General features: G+C 48.0%; 1 protein-coding gene across 1 annotated transcript; it reads left to right on the forward strand.

The window, feature by feature from the left end:
- The first annotated feature begins 4,252 nt into the window (after positions 1 to 4,252).
- On the forward strand, positions 4,253 to 6,325 carry Frat2 (FRAT regulator of WNT signaling pathway 2). The gene has a single exon (XM_013110217.3). It carries the CDS (start codon positions 4,459 to 4,461, stop codon positions 5,146 to 5,148), a length of 690 nt encoding a protein of 229 aa, XP_012965671.2. The 5' UTR covers positions 4,253 to 4,458; the 3' UTR covers positions 5,149 to 6,325.
- The last annotated feature ends 13,265 nt before the right edge of the window (positions 6,326 to 19,590 follow it).

Raw genomic sequence — 19,590 nt, forward strand, 5'->3', positions numbered from 1 at the left:
ACAGTTTTGAGCTGGCCTCTATATGCTGGGAATTGAACCAGTGTTCTCTGGAAGAGCAGCCAGTCTTACAATGAGCTATCTCTCCAGCCCCAGTTATTTGTATGTGAGAATGACATAGCACATGTGTGGACATCACTGTCCCTTCTATCCTTCCATCAATCAGGTCCTGGGGATTGAACTCGGGTTGTCAGACTTGGCTGCAAGCACCTTTACTTGCTGAGCCATCTCACTGGCCCTTATACGGCATTTTCTATGTATTGTATTCAGTGTGCCCTCAGAACTGAAGAAGAGCAGCAGGTCTACATTGGAAACATGGTAATGAGATTATTTCATGTCAGTAAATAGACTGTGGCTCCAATTACATAATAAAGCAGGGAATCAAATGTCTGGTACAACATGTAATGCTTTTAGTGATATAAAATCCACAAGCCATCGCCGGGCGGTGGTGGCCCACGCCTTTAATCCCAGCATTGGGAGGCAGAGGCAGGCGGATCTCTGTGAGTTGGAGGCCAGCCTGGTCTACAAAGTGAGTTCCAGGACAGCCTCCAAAGCCACAGAGAAACCCTGTCTCGAAAAAAAAAATCCACAAGCCATAATATTAGCTTGGAACTTGCTTTGTAGAACAGGTTAGCCTTGAGTTTACAGAGATCCACCTGCCTCTGCCTCCTGAATGCTGGGATTAAAGGCGTGCGCCACCAACGCCAGGTCAGCCCTTTCTTTTTAATCTAATCAGTAGCATGAGTTTTGTTCAAAAGAATGGAAGAATGGGCTCTGAGTTGTATCTCTAACCATGAGTGGAGACGTCAGGGCTTCATTCTTTTTCTTTGGCAGAAGACTCCCGGGTACGTCACCACTTGTTTACTGGTCTACTAAGGGGCCGCACCACAGAACTGGATTTTTGCATTAGAACATGCCTGGAAGTATTTCTGCTCCTTAGGGAATAACTCTACCCTAGTATTGCCTATGGGATAAGCCTTCTGGAATAAAACATCCCCTATCTTACAGTGTAGGAATCAGAGGCACACACACAAAAAAATGAAGGGACCCCACCCGGTGGGGTTTAAGTCTAGTTCGTTCCCCATTACCCTGAAGACAGTTATGTTAAAAAGGGTCCACGAGGCAGGCGAACTCCTTGGGGAGGACAGCTGACTGAATGCTGAGGTGAGCCCCTGAGTCCTGTCCCTCCAAGGGCGTCTCCCGAATGCTTGCAGTGTCTCTTTCCAGGCTGGCAGCCAGTGTGCCAGGCACGGTCCTCACTGCTTCCCTTTTTGATACCTTCTCATTACTTTTAATTGCATCTGGGCCTCTCTCGCGTTTTGAATTCTGCTTCCTAATCCAGGACATCCCTCTCCACCTCCCACTGGCCCAGCACAGCACTCCTTTTTCTGAGCTCTCCCGAGAAGTGCCCCGAGAAAATGGAGCAGGGCTCCTGCACGGCATTCATCTCTGTAATGAACAGTCTAATGTCCACAGCCCAGCATATTTACATAGAAATCTGCACACAAAAGCAACATTACAAAGGGAAGGATTTCTTTCTTCCTTTTTTTTTTAATGCCATCTCACAATTCCATTTCCTACAGTAGTAAGAACACTATTGGAATTACTCTGACAGGAAGACAAAACAACTTCCAGGGATGCTGGGTTAGAAACAATAGCTTTGCCAGACCCATTAATGTTTAAAGTCAATGGAGCATAAAACTGCTTTTCCCTACTTACAGCCAGGCATCATCTTACAGAGAGGAGGGAGGGAAATTGCCATTTTAACTCTGCTGAAATCCATAAGCCCTCTCCTAATTTTCATTCTCCTTGAAGTTCTCCAGTAAGTACCATCAGAATGAAAATGAGACTTTCTCTCCGGGGAGAATGGCTTCCAGTCTTCAGCAGTAAAGTGTGTGGAGAGACTAGGAGATGGAGGAGGGAGCTGCCTTCTGGGAAAGGTGCCCTCACCCAAACCTGCAGAACTAGCTGTAGTTATGACACACTTTGAGATTTGGGAGTCCTTGGGTGCTTTCAGGATGGCCCTAAACAATCCCAGGGCGAAGTCGACAGGAGGCAGAATTCTAAGGGCCAGCCCAGTCCTAGGAAGTATAGCCTTCGGGGTCTACTTTAGTTAGTGGACAGAGGGGATGACCTTTATTATTGAGATATTAGCTCTTCCCCCAGGGACTTGCTGGAAGAGAGCCCAGGGGTTGTCAGTAAACCATTGGACCTAATCCCACAGTGCATTTGCGTAAAGCCTGACAAAGCCTGCTTCCATCATCTCACTTGATCCTGAAAACAATCTCTGAAGGAGGCAGGGCGGGATTATTCTTTCCCATTTTACAAGTGAAAACACTTGTAAACTGATTTGTGGGGAGTCCCACACCCAGCTTGTAGCAGGACTGAGACTTGAATCTAGGTCTTTGTAGAACCTGTTTAGAGCCCTTTTGACTCCCGCTAGACTGACCAGACTATTCCCAGCCCCCCATTCCTCACAACCATCAGTTCCCAGCATCTGGGAACTCGGGACAGACAGGCTCTGTGTGTCTAATCTACACTCCTCTGCATCAGCCCCGGATGACAAGCTGAGGAGGAAGAGAGAGGAAGAAATTCATTTCATCTCATTTCCCTGGATTTAAGAAACAAACAAAAAACTACAAATAAAAGAAACAAGGCAATATATATATATATATGTATATATATATATATATATATAAAGATGGAGCTCTTTGATAAACTTTTGGAGGCAGGGAGACTAGATCTATTCTATCTCTATGTTAGAAGTTTCAAAGGAAGGCAAATGGTGGTGGTGCAAGCCTTTATTTAATCCCAGCACTCAGGAGGCTAAGGGCAGGCAGATCTCCCAGTTCGAGGCCCACCCACCTGGTCTACACAGTGAGTTCCAGGACAGCCAGGGCCACAGAGAGAAACCCTGAAAAAACAAATGACAACAACAAAAAAATTGCTTTACTGGGGGTGTGCACAAGGGTTAAGGTTTAGGGGTGGGGGCGACTGTGCAAAGCCCAGAAAAAAAATTTATAGTAAAATATGAAAAAAGGTTAACGTCTGATATGCCAGTGAGTCATGGAGAACAATTTACAAAACAGACAAGTAAGTCTTAACAAATTAGAAAACGCCTCAAAAAACAAACAAAAAACCCCAAACACAAAAAATAAAACTAAAACCACAGGCAAACTGAAAAATGTCAATTTCACCTGTAAAATAGGAACACACACAAAATAAGGTTTTCAAAAATACTAAAATCTAGTGGTTTCAAAGAATTAATGAGGAAAGTACATTTACCAAACTTTAGGTGATTTTGTATATTTACAACAACAACAATAATAAAAGGCCAAACTTAAAATACTCTTATCCTTTGATCTAAAACTCCACACTTAGGAATGTGCTCTGAAAAATAAATCATGAGTTTGGAAGCGTTTGATGGGAAAAACTAGTCACACACTTAAATAACAGTGAAGTGGGGGTGGGGGATACGGACAAAAAGAACCGTTTAAGGAATTTAAACAATTACAAGCACTCAATGGGAAATTACGTAATCATTCCAATGTTTTCAAAGCGCGTGCAATCACTGGAAAGCATTTATATTTTAATGCGAGACAAAATGTAATGTTTTAGTGCGTGGTTGTTTGTATAATGTACAGAGAAAAGGCTAAAAAGGAAAAAAATCTTCTAATCATGTTTGAGTCCGACGGTTACGGGAAAATTTGAACTACAAAAACACTCAACTCTAGCCCACCCTGTGGCTCAGTGAAGTGGCCTGGGGGGGAGGAAGTCTGGGGTACTCGGACCACAGGATCTGCGTCTCAACAGCATCGGTTCCTCCTCCCCCCCGTGCCCCCACCCTCAGGGTCGCCCCTCCCCTGGGGCCGCCCCTCCCCCGGGCCGCGCAGGCCACTGCGGGTGCGCAGAGTGGAGCAGGGCCAACGCAGGCGTTGCCGCCGACACGTGGGGAGGGAGCGGGCGCAGCGGAGGAGGGGCGGGGCGTGTGTGGGGGTGTGTCCGCGAGTGGGAGAAGCCAACTGGCCGCCTCCGAGTGTGCTTCTTTCCCGACCGCTAGTGGGACCTGGGCTCGACGAAAGCGGTGCCCACCCCCAGGGTTGCTCACAGACGGATACTCTAGCATTGGGCGGAGGGCGCGGTGTCGCGATCCCTCACGCTGTGCACCGTCCCGTACCCCGAGGTCTTCTCGCGAACGTCCCCCCACCCCGGCCGCGCACGGTGGTAGGAGCCGCGCGACGTCACCCATTGTTTACAAATCAACCCGAGCCGGCAGCGTTCCGGCTCCCGCGGCTGGAAGGCGCGCGGTGCGGCTGCCCGGTGGCCCCCGGCTTCCGCGTCTCAGGCCCGGCCCGGCCCCGGCCTCCGCCCCGCTCTCGCCCCAGCCGCGGCCCGCCGAGCCCGCGGGCAACCGAGCCGCCAGCGACGCCCGCACAGCCGCAGGGGCCCGGACGGGGGGCCATGCCGTGCCGGAGGGAGGAGGAGGAGGAAGCCGGCGACGAGGCGGAGGGGGAGGACGACGACGACAGCTTCCTCCTGCTGCAACAGTCGGTGACTCTGGGCGGCTCTGCCGACGTGGACCGGCTCATCGCCCAGATCGGCGAGACGCTGCAGCTGGACGCGGCGCACGACGGCCCGGCCTCGCCGTGTGCTGCCCCGGGACCCCCGCCCCCGCGGGTCGTGGCTGCGCTGCCGGCGGATAAGGCCCGGACCCCGGCGAGGCGGCTGCTGCGGCCGGACGCGCCTGCGGAGGCCGGGAACCCGGCGCCCCCGGGAGCCGTGCGCTGCGTGCTGGGGGAGCGCGGGCGCGTGCGGGGCCGGGCGGCTCCCTACTGCGTGGCGGAGCTCCCTGCGGCCGCCAGCGCGTTTCCCGGGCCTGGGCGGCGGGGGTGGCTCCCGGGTGCGGTGGCATCTCGGCGAATTCAGCAGCGACGGTGGGCCCCAGGTGGAGCGCAGGCGGTCGACGACGACCCGCACCGGCTCCTGCAGCAGCTCGTGCTCTCGGGAAACCTCATCAAGGAGGCGGTGCGCAGGCTCCAGCGAGCAGTTGCCGCGGTCGCAGCCACGAGCCCCGCGAGTGCCCCGGGGTCCGTGAGTGGCCGAAGCGGACCAGACTCTGTCACCCTGCAGCCCTCGGGTGCCTGGCTCTGACCCGCGGTCCCGGAAAAGGCCCCCGGGACAGTACGGAGCTGAAGCCGTCGTCCATCCCGCGGGCTACAGCCCCAAAATTACCGGCCGCGCGGGGCTGTTAGAGAAAACGGACTCGACTGAGCAGCACCGACAGCCGAGGATCTGGGATTTACTGGGAGAACTGTGGCAGCTACTTGATCGACTTGGACCTGACTTAGCCCATGGGGGACATCGCTTATATTGGATTGTTTATAGATGTGGCTCGCAGGGGCGGGAATTGGGAGGGCTTTCTAACAATACTTGAAAACGAGTAGTAGGTATACACGGTGTCGTCAGTTTCGGGTGGAGAAGCTTCCTGAATATGGTGCTACAATTGCAGATCGAAGAGATTCTGGGGTGAGGAATGTTAAAACTTGGCAGTTGGGTGGCTTGGCAACACCCACTGTGTGTTAACGTGACGGTGAAGGTGGGTGATGAGACCCAGTTGGTGAATTCTCGAAGGTGGGGAGAGTTGAGTTTAAAAGTGTACTTGTAAACGACTTGACCTTGCCAACTTTGACTCAAGGTCAGGTTAGTTGTGAGTGGGGTGTTGTGGGATCCTTGGGAGAGCTGACCGCGGTGTCTTACCTGCCTGCTTTGCCACCGCTTGGAGTCTCCCGAGGACAGCAGGCCAACAGGGCCGTGAAGGGAGAGTTATTTGCGCTTTTTGTGCTTTTCTCTTTCCGGAACTACTCCTGTAGACCACTCTTGGCCGTGTCACCAGCTTTCTCAGAAATGGCCATAAACAACCCCCTGTCCTCTGCAGCGTCGTTATTTGTGGTGTATGTGGGGTTGGATGAATGCCTTGGACACACTTTTCTGCCCCGTTTTGAACCCTCTGCTGAATCCGAGGGGCTCTCTCCTGCTTCCTCTCGCCTGCTAGTTCTTTGTAAGTGAGTGAAACCGTTTTTAAAATGTGACTCCAGGAGGAGAAATCGCAGGCTTTTCCCCTTGAGAAACTCGAGGGTGCCCTTTGAGGTGCCACCCCCAACCTTTAAGGTAGCTAAACCATTTTTTTTAAAGATTCAATGGCTTGTTCATCCTCCAGATGTAGCTGTTGACGTACACTTCGCAACGGAGTGTCTGAAATTGTGGTGGTCCTGATTTATAGGATTTCAATTAAAATATCTGCTGAATAAATTTGGTTTTTGTTTTGGAACATGGTCCTGAATTTCTTATTGGAGTTGGGAGGGGTGAGAAAGACCGTGGGGTGTACCCTCAAAAGTGAAGTGTGTATTTGGGGTCACTAGGGGGCTGGGGTCAGAGCCATGTTTAGTTAACTCTTAGAGTATTGTGCTTGAGTGCCTCTGGGTTTATTTTTATTTTACACACGTTTTGAGACAGGTTCTCACTGGCCTAAAACTCACGGTGTGTAGATCTGACTTGCCTCAACGCCGAAAAGATCCCCTGTCTATTTCCTGAGTTCTGGGATTAAAATCACGCTCACTTCACCCAGCTAATTACATTTTTTTTTGGCATTTATTTATTCAGTATGTGTGGAGGGTTCACACATGCAATGGAAAAACCTTTGGAAATCTGATGATAACTACTTTTTTGGGTCCTGGATACCAAACTTGGGTAGTCTGGGTTGGTTGGCAAATGCCGTTACTACCTGGGGCCATCATTACCGCTTTCTGGGATTTGAGAAGCTGCTCCATGGGCTTCCTGTCATTCATATTGTAAGAATGCTTTCTGGATTTAAAGGCAAGGAGGGGAAGAGATTTTCTTGTGATATTTTTCTGAAAATTGGAGTGTACAGGCAAAAACAGTCTTTTTTTTTCCTTTGAGACTGCCCAGCCTTGAGCTACAGAAAGAAAAACAAGATTTTTTTTTCTTTTTTTTTGAAACAGGGTCTATGTATCCCTGGCTGTCTGGAGGTCACTGTGTAGACCCGGCTGGCCTTGAACTTACAGGGATCCCCCTGCCTCTGCCTCCCAGGTGCTGGGTGCTAGGACTAAAGACCTGTACTATTGCACTTGGCAAAAACCAAGATTCTTTCATCCATTTCTTTTGTAGTTGTAAAATACCTTGGAAGAGTCAAACTGGGTGGTGGTGGTTATGGTCGTGGTTGTACGTGCATGCCTTTAATCCCAGGCTGGCCTGGAACTCACAGAGAATCAACTGCCTCTGCCTCCCGAATGCTAGAATTAAAGGCCAGGTACCACTGCCTAGCCTTTTTTTTTTTAAGACGGGGTCTCACTGTGTAGCTCTGGCTGTCCTGGAACACTTTGTAGACCAGGCTGGCATCAAACTCAGAAAACTGTCTGCCTCTGCCTCCTGAGTGCTGGGGTCAAAGGCATGTACCACTATGCCTGACTTTTTTTTTTTCTTTTTTTCAATATGGGTGCCTAGGATGCAAACTCAATTACCCATGTTTGTGCAACAAGTACTTTACCTACTGAGCCATCCCCTCAGCCCCATAGCCCCCCCCCCCCACACACACACTTAGCTTTTTATTTTGAGACAGTGCTTGGCTAAGTTGCCCAGGCTTATCTGTTCAAACTTGGAATCTCCCTGTCTCAACCTCCACAGTGACTGAGATTCCAGGCATGCACCCAGCTTTTGTGAGACTTTCTTGACACCATATTTTCCTGAGTTGGATTAATAAAGTTTAGTAAGTCCTGCAAGCCTTGGCTAACCAAGTATTCACAGGGTCACCCCATTCTGACTTTTTTTTTGGTACGTCAGCTACATAGATGCAAGTTTCTGAGGATTGAGGATGAGACAGAGTTTGAGATCTCTCTCAAGAACAACCGGTCTGAGGCACTAGGAATCGCCTAGGAAGCACATGGCAAACAGCAGGTCTCTGTAAAATGAGCCCAGGACCCAGAACAAGGGTATTGTCCTGTGCAGACATCCTAGGGGCTACAGCCTCGCTAGAACAGCAATGGGGATGAAGTTCGAATGGCGACTTCTGCAAAAGACAGAAATCTACAGGACCCTACAAACTAAGAGGGGAAACGTACCCTGTATGGGCACATACCCTGGTGGGCAACCTTCTGTCAGAAGCAGCAGTAGGGCAGAATCTAAGCTCTGGGCTTTTAGATTCATCCCTTGTCTCACGCCAGAGCCTGCTCACGTGGCTTTTGTGGTGATGGTAAGGGGTAGGGCAAGGGGGGAGTATTTGGGTTTTGTTTCAGGAAGAGTCTCTGTAGCCCTGGCTGGCCTAGCACTCACTGTGTAGACCAGGCTGGCCTGGAACTCACAGAGGTCTCCTGTTTTCCGGAGTCCTGGGACTAAGGGCCAAGACCACAATGCCTGACTGACACATTTTAATAATGATAGCACTTAACATTGTTCAGTGAACACTACAGCTTCAACAATTCCCCTCTAGATTATTATTATTATTTGGTTTTTTGAGACAGGGTTTCTCTGTTTTGTTTTGGAGGCTGTCCTGGAACTTGTTCTGTAGACCAGGCTGGCCTCAAACTCACAGAGATCCGCCTGCATCTGCCTCCCAAGTGCTGGGATTAAAGGATTAAAGGTGTGTGCCACCAACACCTGCCTCTCCCCTCTAGATTCTAAGAAAGCTCTAGAAATTACTAGATTTACTGGGCTGATCTACAGTGGCAGGAGGGGGATTCTGGTGGATTCAGTCCTGAACACAGCTCTCACAAGCCAGTCTTTTCCAACACACCACATGCCATGAATAATGTCCTGCCAATTTGAATACAAAAATCCTGCCGGGCGGTGGTGGCGCAAGCCTTTAATCCCATAATCCCAGCACTCGGGAGGCAGAGGCCCGGCTGGACCGATAGCCTCCAAAACAATACAGAGAAACCCTGTCTCGTAAAAACCAAAACCAAAAAAAAAAAAAAAAAAAAAATCCTTCCAAATGGTTCCAGACCTGGAGTCCAGAGGGTTGCTTTCCCTGAACATCCTTCAGCCTGTCTCCCCAACACTTAGTCCTCCTCATTCTGTGACACCAGTAGCCCTGGGACCATGGGTTTCACTAGGCCAGCACAGGATAGACATCTCTCAGGTTCGAGTGTGTTCAAGAAGGCCTTCAAAAGCCTGCATGAATTTTAGACTAAGGGAGAACCCCTTCTGCTTGGAGTGCGTGGTGCCTTCCCCCTAATAACCCTTAGACTCCCCTGGGTTTGATGACAAAGTGTTCATTGGTGGCCATGGTCTTCACAGCTGCTTGGGCTTTGACCCGAACTCTCCAGTCCCTGGTACTGATGCAGTCATTTGTAAAAGCTAGAAATGCCTAGACCCAGCCCTGGGCCTGAAAGTGTCTCAGTGAGGTCACCCAAGCAAGCAAAGGCCATTTCTAAAAATACTGCGTCTCACAATGGCCCATTCCTAGTACTCAGCCCAGGAAAGACTTGGACTGGGACACTCACCCTGCAGAGTGGGTGGCCACAGAACGGTGGGGAGAGGCAGAGTTGAAATGCCCCTATATTCTGAGAGGACCAGTGCCTAAGTTCCCCTGATAACGTTTGGCCATGCTGAGCCAGAAGGACCACACTCTAGGGAAGTGACAAGGAGAAGCTGGGCTGTGTCAGGTGACTCAGGTTGTTGGTGGGGAAGGGTGGTTAGGAGACAGGAAAGAAGTACAGGGACAGCAGCCCAGGGTCTCACAGGACCCAACTTGAGTGACAAGGGCTGGCGATAAAGACTTGGCAGTTGAGTTTAAGATGGCTTGCTAAAGCCTGGAAAATGGTGTCAGGAACAAAAACACTAGCTAATATGTACAGTGCTCACCAAGAGCCAGGCTCTGTCCCAAACACTTCACAAAGAGCAGGTCATTAGTTTCTGGAGCAAGATGAGAACACACTCAGAAGCAGATAGAAAATAGTAGAACCAAGGGCAGGAAGCCAAAGACACTGAAGGGAGAGCTGCTGAATTGAGGAGCACATTGGCCTGGAAGCTATGCTCATGTTGCCTCTAAGCACATGCCCTGAGGCTGCAGATGTCCAGGGCACATAGGACTGGATCTTGGTCAGGGACCTGCAATGATAATTTTTGAACACTAAAGTTCAATTTCCCTTGACTAGCACCATTAAGTAGTATCTTTTTATTCATTTGTTTCTAACATAATCTTTTTTTTGTTTTGATTTTTTAATTTTTATGTGCATTGATGTTTGACTTGCATGTCTTTGTGAAGGAGTTGGACGTAGGGAAAAGGGACCAGCCAAAGAAACACACCTTGGGGGCTGGAGAGACGGCTCAGAGGTTAAGAGCACTGGCTGCTCTTCCAGAGGTCCTGAGTTCAACTCCCAGCAACCATATGGTGGCTCACAACCATCCGTGATGAGATCTGGTGTCCTCTTCTGATGTGTAGACGTACCTGGAGGCAGGATGTTGTATTCATAATAAATAAATAAATCTTAAAAAAAAAAAAAAGAAACACACCTTGAGCAGAGTCAAAGAGAAACACCTTGAGCAGAGCCAAAGAAACATACCCTGAGCAGAGTCAAAGAAACACACTTTGGCCCTGCAACCACAACCAAAGAAATGTATCCTGACCCTGAAACCAATACCAAAGAAACACACTTTGGCTCTGGAATCAGAACTAGTGAAAGAAGTACACCCTGGCCCAAAACTAGAGCCAAAAGGCTAAAAAGGACCAGAGAAAGAAACATACTGTGGTCCCGAAACCAGAGTCAAATCTGACCTAAACCTGTGCAGAAAACTAACCAATCCTTGAGCAGGAGATCTAGCCACCCTAAACTCAGGGATTGAAATCTGATCAATCGCCACCTTGGAAAAACTCTGCCCCCTAACAATCCCTATATTGTAGGAGTGAACCCCCTTATATAGCCTCGATACTATATAAACCCTGTGTCTGTTCAGCTTGTGGCTGTTTGGGCTGTTTTGGCTGTCCTCTGTCACTCTGGCAGGGGACAGCCACTCTGCTGGATTCTTCCCACCCAATAAATCTCTTGAATGAGGTTTGGGTGAGACCTTTTGCCAGAGCAGAGAGGACCCTGGGTAGAGCAGAGCAGAACAGATCTGTAACACTTTTTCCTGGGGTAAACCTTCCCTTGGCAACTGAAATTGTTACACTCTCAGAGGGAATGGAGCTGAAGTGTAACAACTTTGCCTGGGAAACCCCCTCCTGCCAGAGCAGAGCTGAAACTCTAGGGAAGTCTTTCCCTGAAGCAAGGCTGTAAGTTGCTAAGATACTGTAACCTGTGGTATTCCTTGGCTCCCGAGTGCCATAATCCATCCCTATCCATCACATGGGATCCCTCGTCAAAATGCTTACATTGGATGCACTGGAATTTAAGCTGCCACGTGGGTTCTGGAAATTGAACCTAGGTTCTCTGGAAAAGTGGCCAGTGCTCTTAACTGCTGGACTGAGTCATCTCTATAGCCCTTGTTTTTTGTCTTTGCTTTTTCAAGACAACTGTTATGGAACTCACTCTGTAGACCAGGCTGGCCTCGAACTCAGAGGATCAGTCTGCCTCTGCTTCCTGAGTGCTGGGATTAAAGGCATGCACCACTGCCACTACCACCTGCTTTTGAACGTAATCTTGACTCCCTTTTTTAGATTTTTTTTTAGAGTGTTTTACTTTCATGTATGTCTGTGTACTATGTGTGAAACTGGTACCCACGGAGGTCAGAAGAGGAAATAGACTCCCCCTAGCACTGGAGTGACAGATGGTTATAAGCCATAATAAGGGTGCTGGGAATTGAGCCTGGGTCCTCTGCTAGAACAATAAGTGCTCTTAACCACTGAGCCATCTGGCCAGTCCCAGTCTTGAACTCTTGTTTGTTTGTTTTTCGGTTTTTTGAGACAGGGTTTCTCTGTATTGTTTTGGAGGCTGTCCTGGAACTCACTCTGTAGACCAGGCTGGCCTCAAACTCACAGAGATCCGCCTGCCTCTGCCCCCCCCAGTGCTGGGATTAAAGGCGTGCACTACCAATGCCTGGCTCAGTCTTGAACTCTTGATCCCGAAACCAAGTACTGGGAATTCAGGCATACACCATCATAGTCATCTAAGTAGTTCGTGCGTGTGTGTGTGTGTGTGTGTGTGTGTGTGTGTGTGTGTGTGTGTGCGCGCGCGCGCGCGTGCATGCGTGTGTGTGAATCAGACTTAGATTGTCAAGCTTGGCAGCAGCCACGTTTACCTATTAAGCCATCTCACCAGCCCTTTTAAAAAAATTTTTTTTTTTTTTTGGTTTTTCAAGACAAGGTTTCTCTGTGGCTTTGGAGGCTGTCTTGGAACTAGCTCTTGTAGACCAGGCTGGCCTCGAACTCACAGAGATCCGCCTGCCTCTGCCTCCCAAGTGCTGGGATTAAAGGCATGAGCCACCAACGCCCGGCTTAAAAAATATTTCTTTATTACACACACACACACAATGTATATTGTGTGTGTGTGAGTATAAATCAGAGAACAATGTGTAGAGTTCTTTCCTCTCACCATGTGGGTCCCAGGGATTGTACTTATACCGTCAGACTTGGGAACAAGGGTCCTTAGCAACTGGATCATTGTGAAGGTCCCTTTAGTATCTTGAACACCTGCACTGAGTTCTTCCCATCTTCACCCCAGCTGAAAAAAAAAACACTATTTAAGGTACATTGGAAGAAAAGACAGTGTGCATTGCTCGCATAAAAGAAGCAAATTTATTTTTAAAAATGAAAGAAAGGGAGAGAAGAAAGGGGCTTGCGACCATGGCTTCCGTGTTTGGGTAAGGAGAAATCTAGGGAAGTCTTGTTCGTTATTAGGCTGTGAGATCTAATTCCAACAGTTAAACAGAAACAGGCAGAGGCAGGGCGAAGGTGACAGGATGATAGCCAGCTTGTGCCTTTTTAACCCACCCAAATCAATAAGTCAAACACACTGGGCAGCCTATCAGCTGGGGTTATGCATGTTACCTCCTGTGAGTCAGTTAGCAGTTGATAAGGAGGAACAGTTACTGCACTCCTTGGTATCAGTTTTAGTTTGTATTCTTTGTAGCATCAGCTACTAGCCATTCATTCACAGAAACACGCAGCCTTCCCAGGCTGAAAGAGTTATTGACAAAGTTGATTTAACCCCTTGTCAGATTCTGGGATTCTCTATAGTAGGTCAGTTTCTGACCCAGGGACTATCCACACATATAATCCTTCTGAGCCCTGCCTACATGGGAAGCCCATTCTTTCTACCTCTGCCAGGAACCTGGTCCTTCACAGCAGGTCCCTTTTTCTTTCTTTCTTTCTTTCTTTCTTTCTTTCTTTCTTTCTTTCTTTCTTTCTTTCTTTCTTCCTGCCTTCCTTCCTTCCTTCTTTCTTCTTTTTTGTTTTTATTTTTCAAGGCAAGGTTTCTCTGTAGCTTTGGAGGTTGTTCTGGAACTCGCTCTTGTAGACCAGGCTGGCTTTGAACTCACAGAGATCCACCTGCCTCTGCCTCCTGAGTGCTGGGATTAAAGGTATGCACTACCACTGCCCAGCAGCTGTTCCCTTTAATTGCTCTCTCCCCAGTCAGGATGTGGTGATGCATCACTTAATCCCAGCACTGGGGAGGCGGAGGCAGGTAGATCTCTGTGAATTCAAGGCCAGCCTGATCTATATAGTGAGCTCCAGGACAGCCAAGTTTACATAATGAGACCCATTTTAATGAAAGGAAGGAAGGAAGGATTATTATATTTGCTCTCTTCCTATCCCCAATTTATCTTCAAATAAGCATAGTTTTTCTCCTGGCTGAGGAACCCTTCTCTTGACCATTTTCTCTTTTATGATTTTTGTTTTACAGTGCCAGATTTTAACCCCAGAGCCTCATACTTACTGGACCACACACTGCCCTTAGCCGCATTCCCAAACTCTGTTTTCAGCTCCTGTCTCTCCCTTCCACCGTCTTCAGACTTGTAGGTGACTCAGCTCATCACACACACACACACACACACACACACACACACACACACACACACACACACACCGGCCAGGCTGTTGAAATCACCCGTTTATTTGCTCTGTAAATATTTACTGAATGTCAATACCAAGTGGTCATACTAAATGTAGCCATGTTTTAGGCAGGAGCCTGAGTGGTTTTACTAGTATCAGCTCAAGGAATCCTCACAGCAATTGTATCAGGTGGGAACTCTTGTCCTTACTAGAGAGGTGAAAAAACTACCCCGGGTTATAGGAAGGAGCCAGGCAGTGTGGCTCCAACACAGCATTTTTATGGCCATACAGTACTGTACTCAAGCCTGTGGGTTTTCTTTTCGAAATGTCTCTTGTCTTATCCTCTCCCTACCCATCCGGGGCCTTTTATCGTCTGGTGCCTGGATGCTGTAATAACCATGGATCTGGGTGACCATAAATAGTCCCCTTCAGCACCAGCCCATTCCCCATGCCATGTGGTTCAACAATCTGCCTAAAACATCCTCTTCATTTTGTCATTCTGCTGCCATCAAAGAATACATAATCTCTTTGGGAAGGAGGCACACACATATGAGTCCCTGAGATAATTCTGTAATGACAGTAAATAAGATGAACAGGGGAACAAAATGAACTGGAACACAATTCCTGGGACACAACTGCATGATTTTTCTCAGCACAAATTATAGACAGAAGTGCAGAGGGCAGGCGAGCTGAACTTCAGCTAAGCACAGAAATTGAATTAGAAGAGGGTGGGCTTTCTTTCTTTTTTTTTTTTTTTTTTTTTTTTTTTTTTGGTTTTTCGAGACAGGGTTTCTCTGTGGCTTTGGAGGCTGTCCTGGAACTCGCTCGGTAGACCAGGCTGGTCTCGAACTCACAGTGATCCGCCTGCCTCTGCCTCCCGAGTGCTGGGATTAAAGGCGTGCGCCACCAACGCCCTGCTGAGGGTGGGCTTTCTAATAAGGATAGAGGGGGGCATAAGAGCTGGGCCCCAGGCTGGCTTCACGGTACACTCTACCCCTCACTTGTGATATTTCTACTGCTCCAGTTCCGCAACCGCTAACCTCAAGCTGTTCCCCTGCCTTGGCCAGGAGGTGACCTCTACCCTTTCCTTAGTGAGCATTTAGATGATTTCTTTGGTCTCACCTACCTTTAACTCCTGTGAAGCTGCAACTAGGTTTGCAACCCAGTGGCACCACCTCAGAGGGGACAGTTTTGTGCATGCTACTTCTGAGCTATATATCCGGGGTCTCTGTACCTTTGTGGTTTGTGTTTTGAGACAGCACCCCATGTAACTCAAGCTGGCCTTGATCTTGCTATGTAAATAAGGATGAGCCCTGCAGTGGTGGTGCATGCCTTTAATCCCAACACTCCGGAGACTGTGAGTTTGATGCCAGTCTGGTCTGCAAAGCAAGTTCCAGGACAGCCAGGGCTGTTACACAAACTGTCTTGAAAATGCAACTAAATATATAAATAAACAGACAGACAAATACATAACTAAGGATGACCTGGAATTTGTCATTCTTCTACTACCTCCCCAAGTATTGGGATTACAGGTAGGAATTCCCTCATTGGCTTCCCTGGGCCTTTTTTAAAAATTAATTTTATATGTATGTGTATGTGTGTCGCCATGCACATGCCACAGGACACACAAGAGGACAACTAATGGGAGTTGGCTTCTCTTCCCACTGTGTGGGTCCAAGGGGCTGAACTCAGGTTGTAGGTGTGGCAGCACACACCAGACATCTAGTCAGCCCTCGATTCCCTGCCCTTTTAAGAGAGATCAGGGTGGGGGCTGGAGAGATGGCTCAGAGGTTAAGAGCACTGGCTAGTCTTCCAGAGGTCCTGAGTTCAATTCCCAGCAACCACATAGTGGCTCACAACCATCTATAATGAGATCTCACACCCTCTTCTGGCATGCATATGCATAATAAATAAATTTAAAAAAAGAGAGAGATCAGGGTATATGGTTCTGTGATACAATCTATGCATGAGGTCTCGCAAGGAAGAGAGGAAAGGAGAGGGAGGGAGGGATTTGGAAGAAGTCACTGAGACAGACTTTTCTGCCGAAGCCCCTGAACTGGCACTTCTGTAGAAAAGCTACTGAGCCAGAAGTAGTGGATGCTTAGAATCCTGGGCTTTGGGAGGTAGAGGCAAGAGAATTAGGAGTGCATGACGAGCACTGGCTGGAGAGTGAGCGAGGGTCCACTTGGGCTGCACAAGATCCTTATCTCCCACCATCCTGCAAGTTAGGCTGTGTGTTCATCCCCTTTTGCAGATGAATTGTTGATGTAATGAGCTTGTGGACCCTGCCCCAAAGCAAACAGCTGGCCTCAGAGAACTTGCTCCCTGTGTCTGGGGGAGAGTCAAGGGCGGGTCATCTGTATGCCCTTTAATGTGGATGGAAACACTGCCCGGGAGTTTTCCATCTTTGCCTGTACCAGCTCTCACAGCACCGTGTGGACCGCCGGAGTTCTCCGGGGCTGATGCTCTGTGATTACCTAGCTAGTGTTGGTGAAAAGGGGGAAAGCGCTAATTGAGTGAGTTAGTAATTTGGTTGCCAAGGTAACTCTTTTCCGATTGGAAGGAAGGGATCACAGGGTTCAACACAGACTTTGCTAGATAGGAAAGTGTTGTCTGATCTTCACTCCATGTTCCTGCTTTTAAGCTGGAAAAAGAACTGGGGGGAAAAAAGGTACAAATTGAATTCAAAGAGCATTCAAGTCTGCTTTAGGATGATCTCAGGGTGGCAGACTTTGGAGTGGTCTATATGTCTTTCTTTTATCCAAACTATTTATTTGCTCATTAGTTTTAGTTATTTTTGTTTCAGTTTGTATCTTTGGCCTTTTATTTCACGTGGGCATCTTCTGTAGTTCAGCTGTCTTCATAGTTTTCAGATTGTTTTGTAAGTAGAGTGGCTACAGAGGACAAGGGAGGGAGCCCAGTTGGTCGAGTGTTTGCCTAGCATGCATGAAGCTCTGGGTTCAACCCCCAGGACTTAATAACACCTATTATCCCAGGACTTGGGAAGTTGAGAGCTGGTCAAAAGTTCAAGGTCATGGTCTCTTACAAAGCAAGTGGAAGGCTAGCCTGGGCTATATGAGACCCTATCTCAGAAAATCAAATTGTTATAGCATATCTGGAACTCCACAGATCAATCTGGGTAGTTGGGACAGCATTTTCCAGGGTTCCGATGTCAAGGTTGTTACCAATTTGGACAACCACCAAGGTACCATTTACATGCCGGCTTGCCCAGTAAATGAAGTTGAACCCTGTCTGGTAATGTGAAATGCCTGGAAAGAGGTCTGAGGTGACAACCCAGAAATCAGACTTCTAGACGGATAAACTTAACCAATGACTTTGGAGAATCACTCTTTCCTGCCCATGCTCCTGGTCTGTTGTTCAATCTAAAGAATGCTTTACTATGATTGGGTGTATCCCAGGAGTAGGATATTTGCTTGATTTTCAACCTGCCAGATAATGCAGTTCTAATACCATTAATCATTTATATATTCTGACTTATTCTAGTCTAAAAAAGGATTTAAGGGTGAATAGTAGAACTTGGCAAGGTTTGTAATTTTTATTTGCTAACCTTTTATTAAGTAGGTACCTTTTGAAGAATCTTAGAATAGAGAGAGAGAAATGGGCTGCATTTTGTCATATTGCCAAGGCTGGTCTCAAACTGTAGGCCTTGGGACTGGAGAGGTGTCTCAGTGGTTAAGAACAATTGTTGCTCTTGCAGAGGACCCCAATTCGGTTCCCAGCACCTACACAGTGGCTCAAAATCATCTGTAATTTCAGTTCCAGGGGATCTGAACCCATTCTGACCTCTGAGAACACCAGGCAAGGATGTAGAACACATATATACATTAAGGTAATAAAATAAAATGAATCTTAAAGATGTAACAAACAAACTCCAGGGCTGACTCACTTGTTCTGCTTGGAACTACCTGCATGCCATTGTGCTTACCTTGGCAGATGTGTATGTGGTGTGCAATTCAGTGCCATGTATATTCTAAGCAGGAGCTCTACCATTGAGTTAGGTCTTCAGCACTTGGCAAGGTTTTTATAGTATAGAAAGGTTTGTAGAACTATTCTGTATTTTAAGTACCTTAGCATAGTATCTTATTTTCCTTATCCCCCTTTAGAAATACAGGATCCTATGTAGCTCAAGCTGGCTCCAATATGTAATGGACAAGGATGACCTTGAACTCCTATCTGTGCCTCCCAAGTGCTGGGATTACGAGTCTAGTTTCTGTTTCATTTTTCCAGGGTGAGCTCTGGCTGCTTATTTATAATCGAGGTCTCATTCTATAGCCCAGGCTGGCCTGGAAGTTGTAGCAATCCTTCTGACTCAGTTTTCCAGGTGCTGGGATGTACAGATGAACTACCATGCTTGGCAACACTCTCACTGTAAGAAGCTAGCTCTTGCTGGCTGGTGGTAGTGCCTGCCTTTAGTTCCAGCACTCCAGAGGCAGAGATGGCTGGATCTCTGTGAGATCAAGGCCAGCCTGGTCTACAAATCGAGTTCCAGGACAGCTAGGGCTACAAAGAGAAACCCTGTCTCGAAAAAAACCAATTGAAAAAAAAAAAAAAAGATCCAGCTCTTGAGTGTATCAGCATTCAATCCTGGTCAGTTTGAGGTTGGAAAGCTCTGGATTGCTCTCAGACCTACATCTCTGAGAAGTCCATCCATAACTATGAACTCTGGCTGAGCAGCTCAGGGATATGCCCACATCTGAGCCCTGGACCACTGTCCACACATGCTCAGCACTGCCCCTTCCTTGTCTGCGAACCTCTGTAATATTTCTCCCCTTGCTGGAGTTCTGAAGGCTCCCCTCAGAGACAGTATCTTATGTATTTAAGATATAATGGTACATTGACAAGTCAAAAGAGAGTTGACAACTAGGGCGCAAGTCAGAGAGCATCCCCAAGGAGCAGGTTTTTGTTGGGTGAAAAACTGAGGACCTGAGCCGGGCATTGGTGGCGCACGCCTTTAATCCCAGCACTCGGGAGGCAGAGGCAGGCGGATCTCTGTGAGTTCGAGGCCAGCCTGGTCTACCGAGTGAGTTCCAGAACAGGTTCCAAAACAATACAGAGAAACCCTGTCTTGAAAAACAAAACAAAAAACAAAAAAAACAAAAAAAAAACAAAACTGAGGACCTGTCACCTGGCTGCTGAAAACCAGTTCTGGGAAGGAGTGGCTAAGGACTACCTACACACACACACACACACACACACACACACACAACCGGCCAGCCATCACATACACTGAATCTCAGACCCTGCTGCCCAGATGAGGAAACCGAAAGACCACAGAATTCCAATACTTCTAAAGTCCCTTTCTCACTTCACAAGTGGACGGAAACATGAGGTACCCCGTCACTCGACTCAGCCCCTCCCTTGAGGGAACAGACTGAAGTATTTCCACAGGAATAGAAATGGGCGATTGTGTCATTGCGGGGTCAGAATGGCAGCAGAGGGGGAGGAGCTATTTAATAAGATTTCAGCCAGCGTTCCTATGGTCAGGTCCCTACCTTGAGTAGCTCCTGAGCAGCGGCCCACTGAATGGCACCAGAAGGGGAGGGGGAGGGGCAGCAAGCATCTCAGACTGC

Source organism: Mesocricetus auratus, unplaced genomic scaffold, assembly GCF_017639785.1.
Source record: "Mesocricetus auratus isolate SY011 unplaced genomic scaffold, BCM_Maur_2.0 Super-Scaffold_4256, whole genome shotgun sequence".
Classification (NCBI taxonomy): domain Eukaryota; kingdom Metazoa; phylum Chordata; class Mammalia; order Rodentia; family Cricetidae; genus Mesocricetus; species Mesocricetus auratus.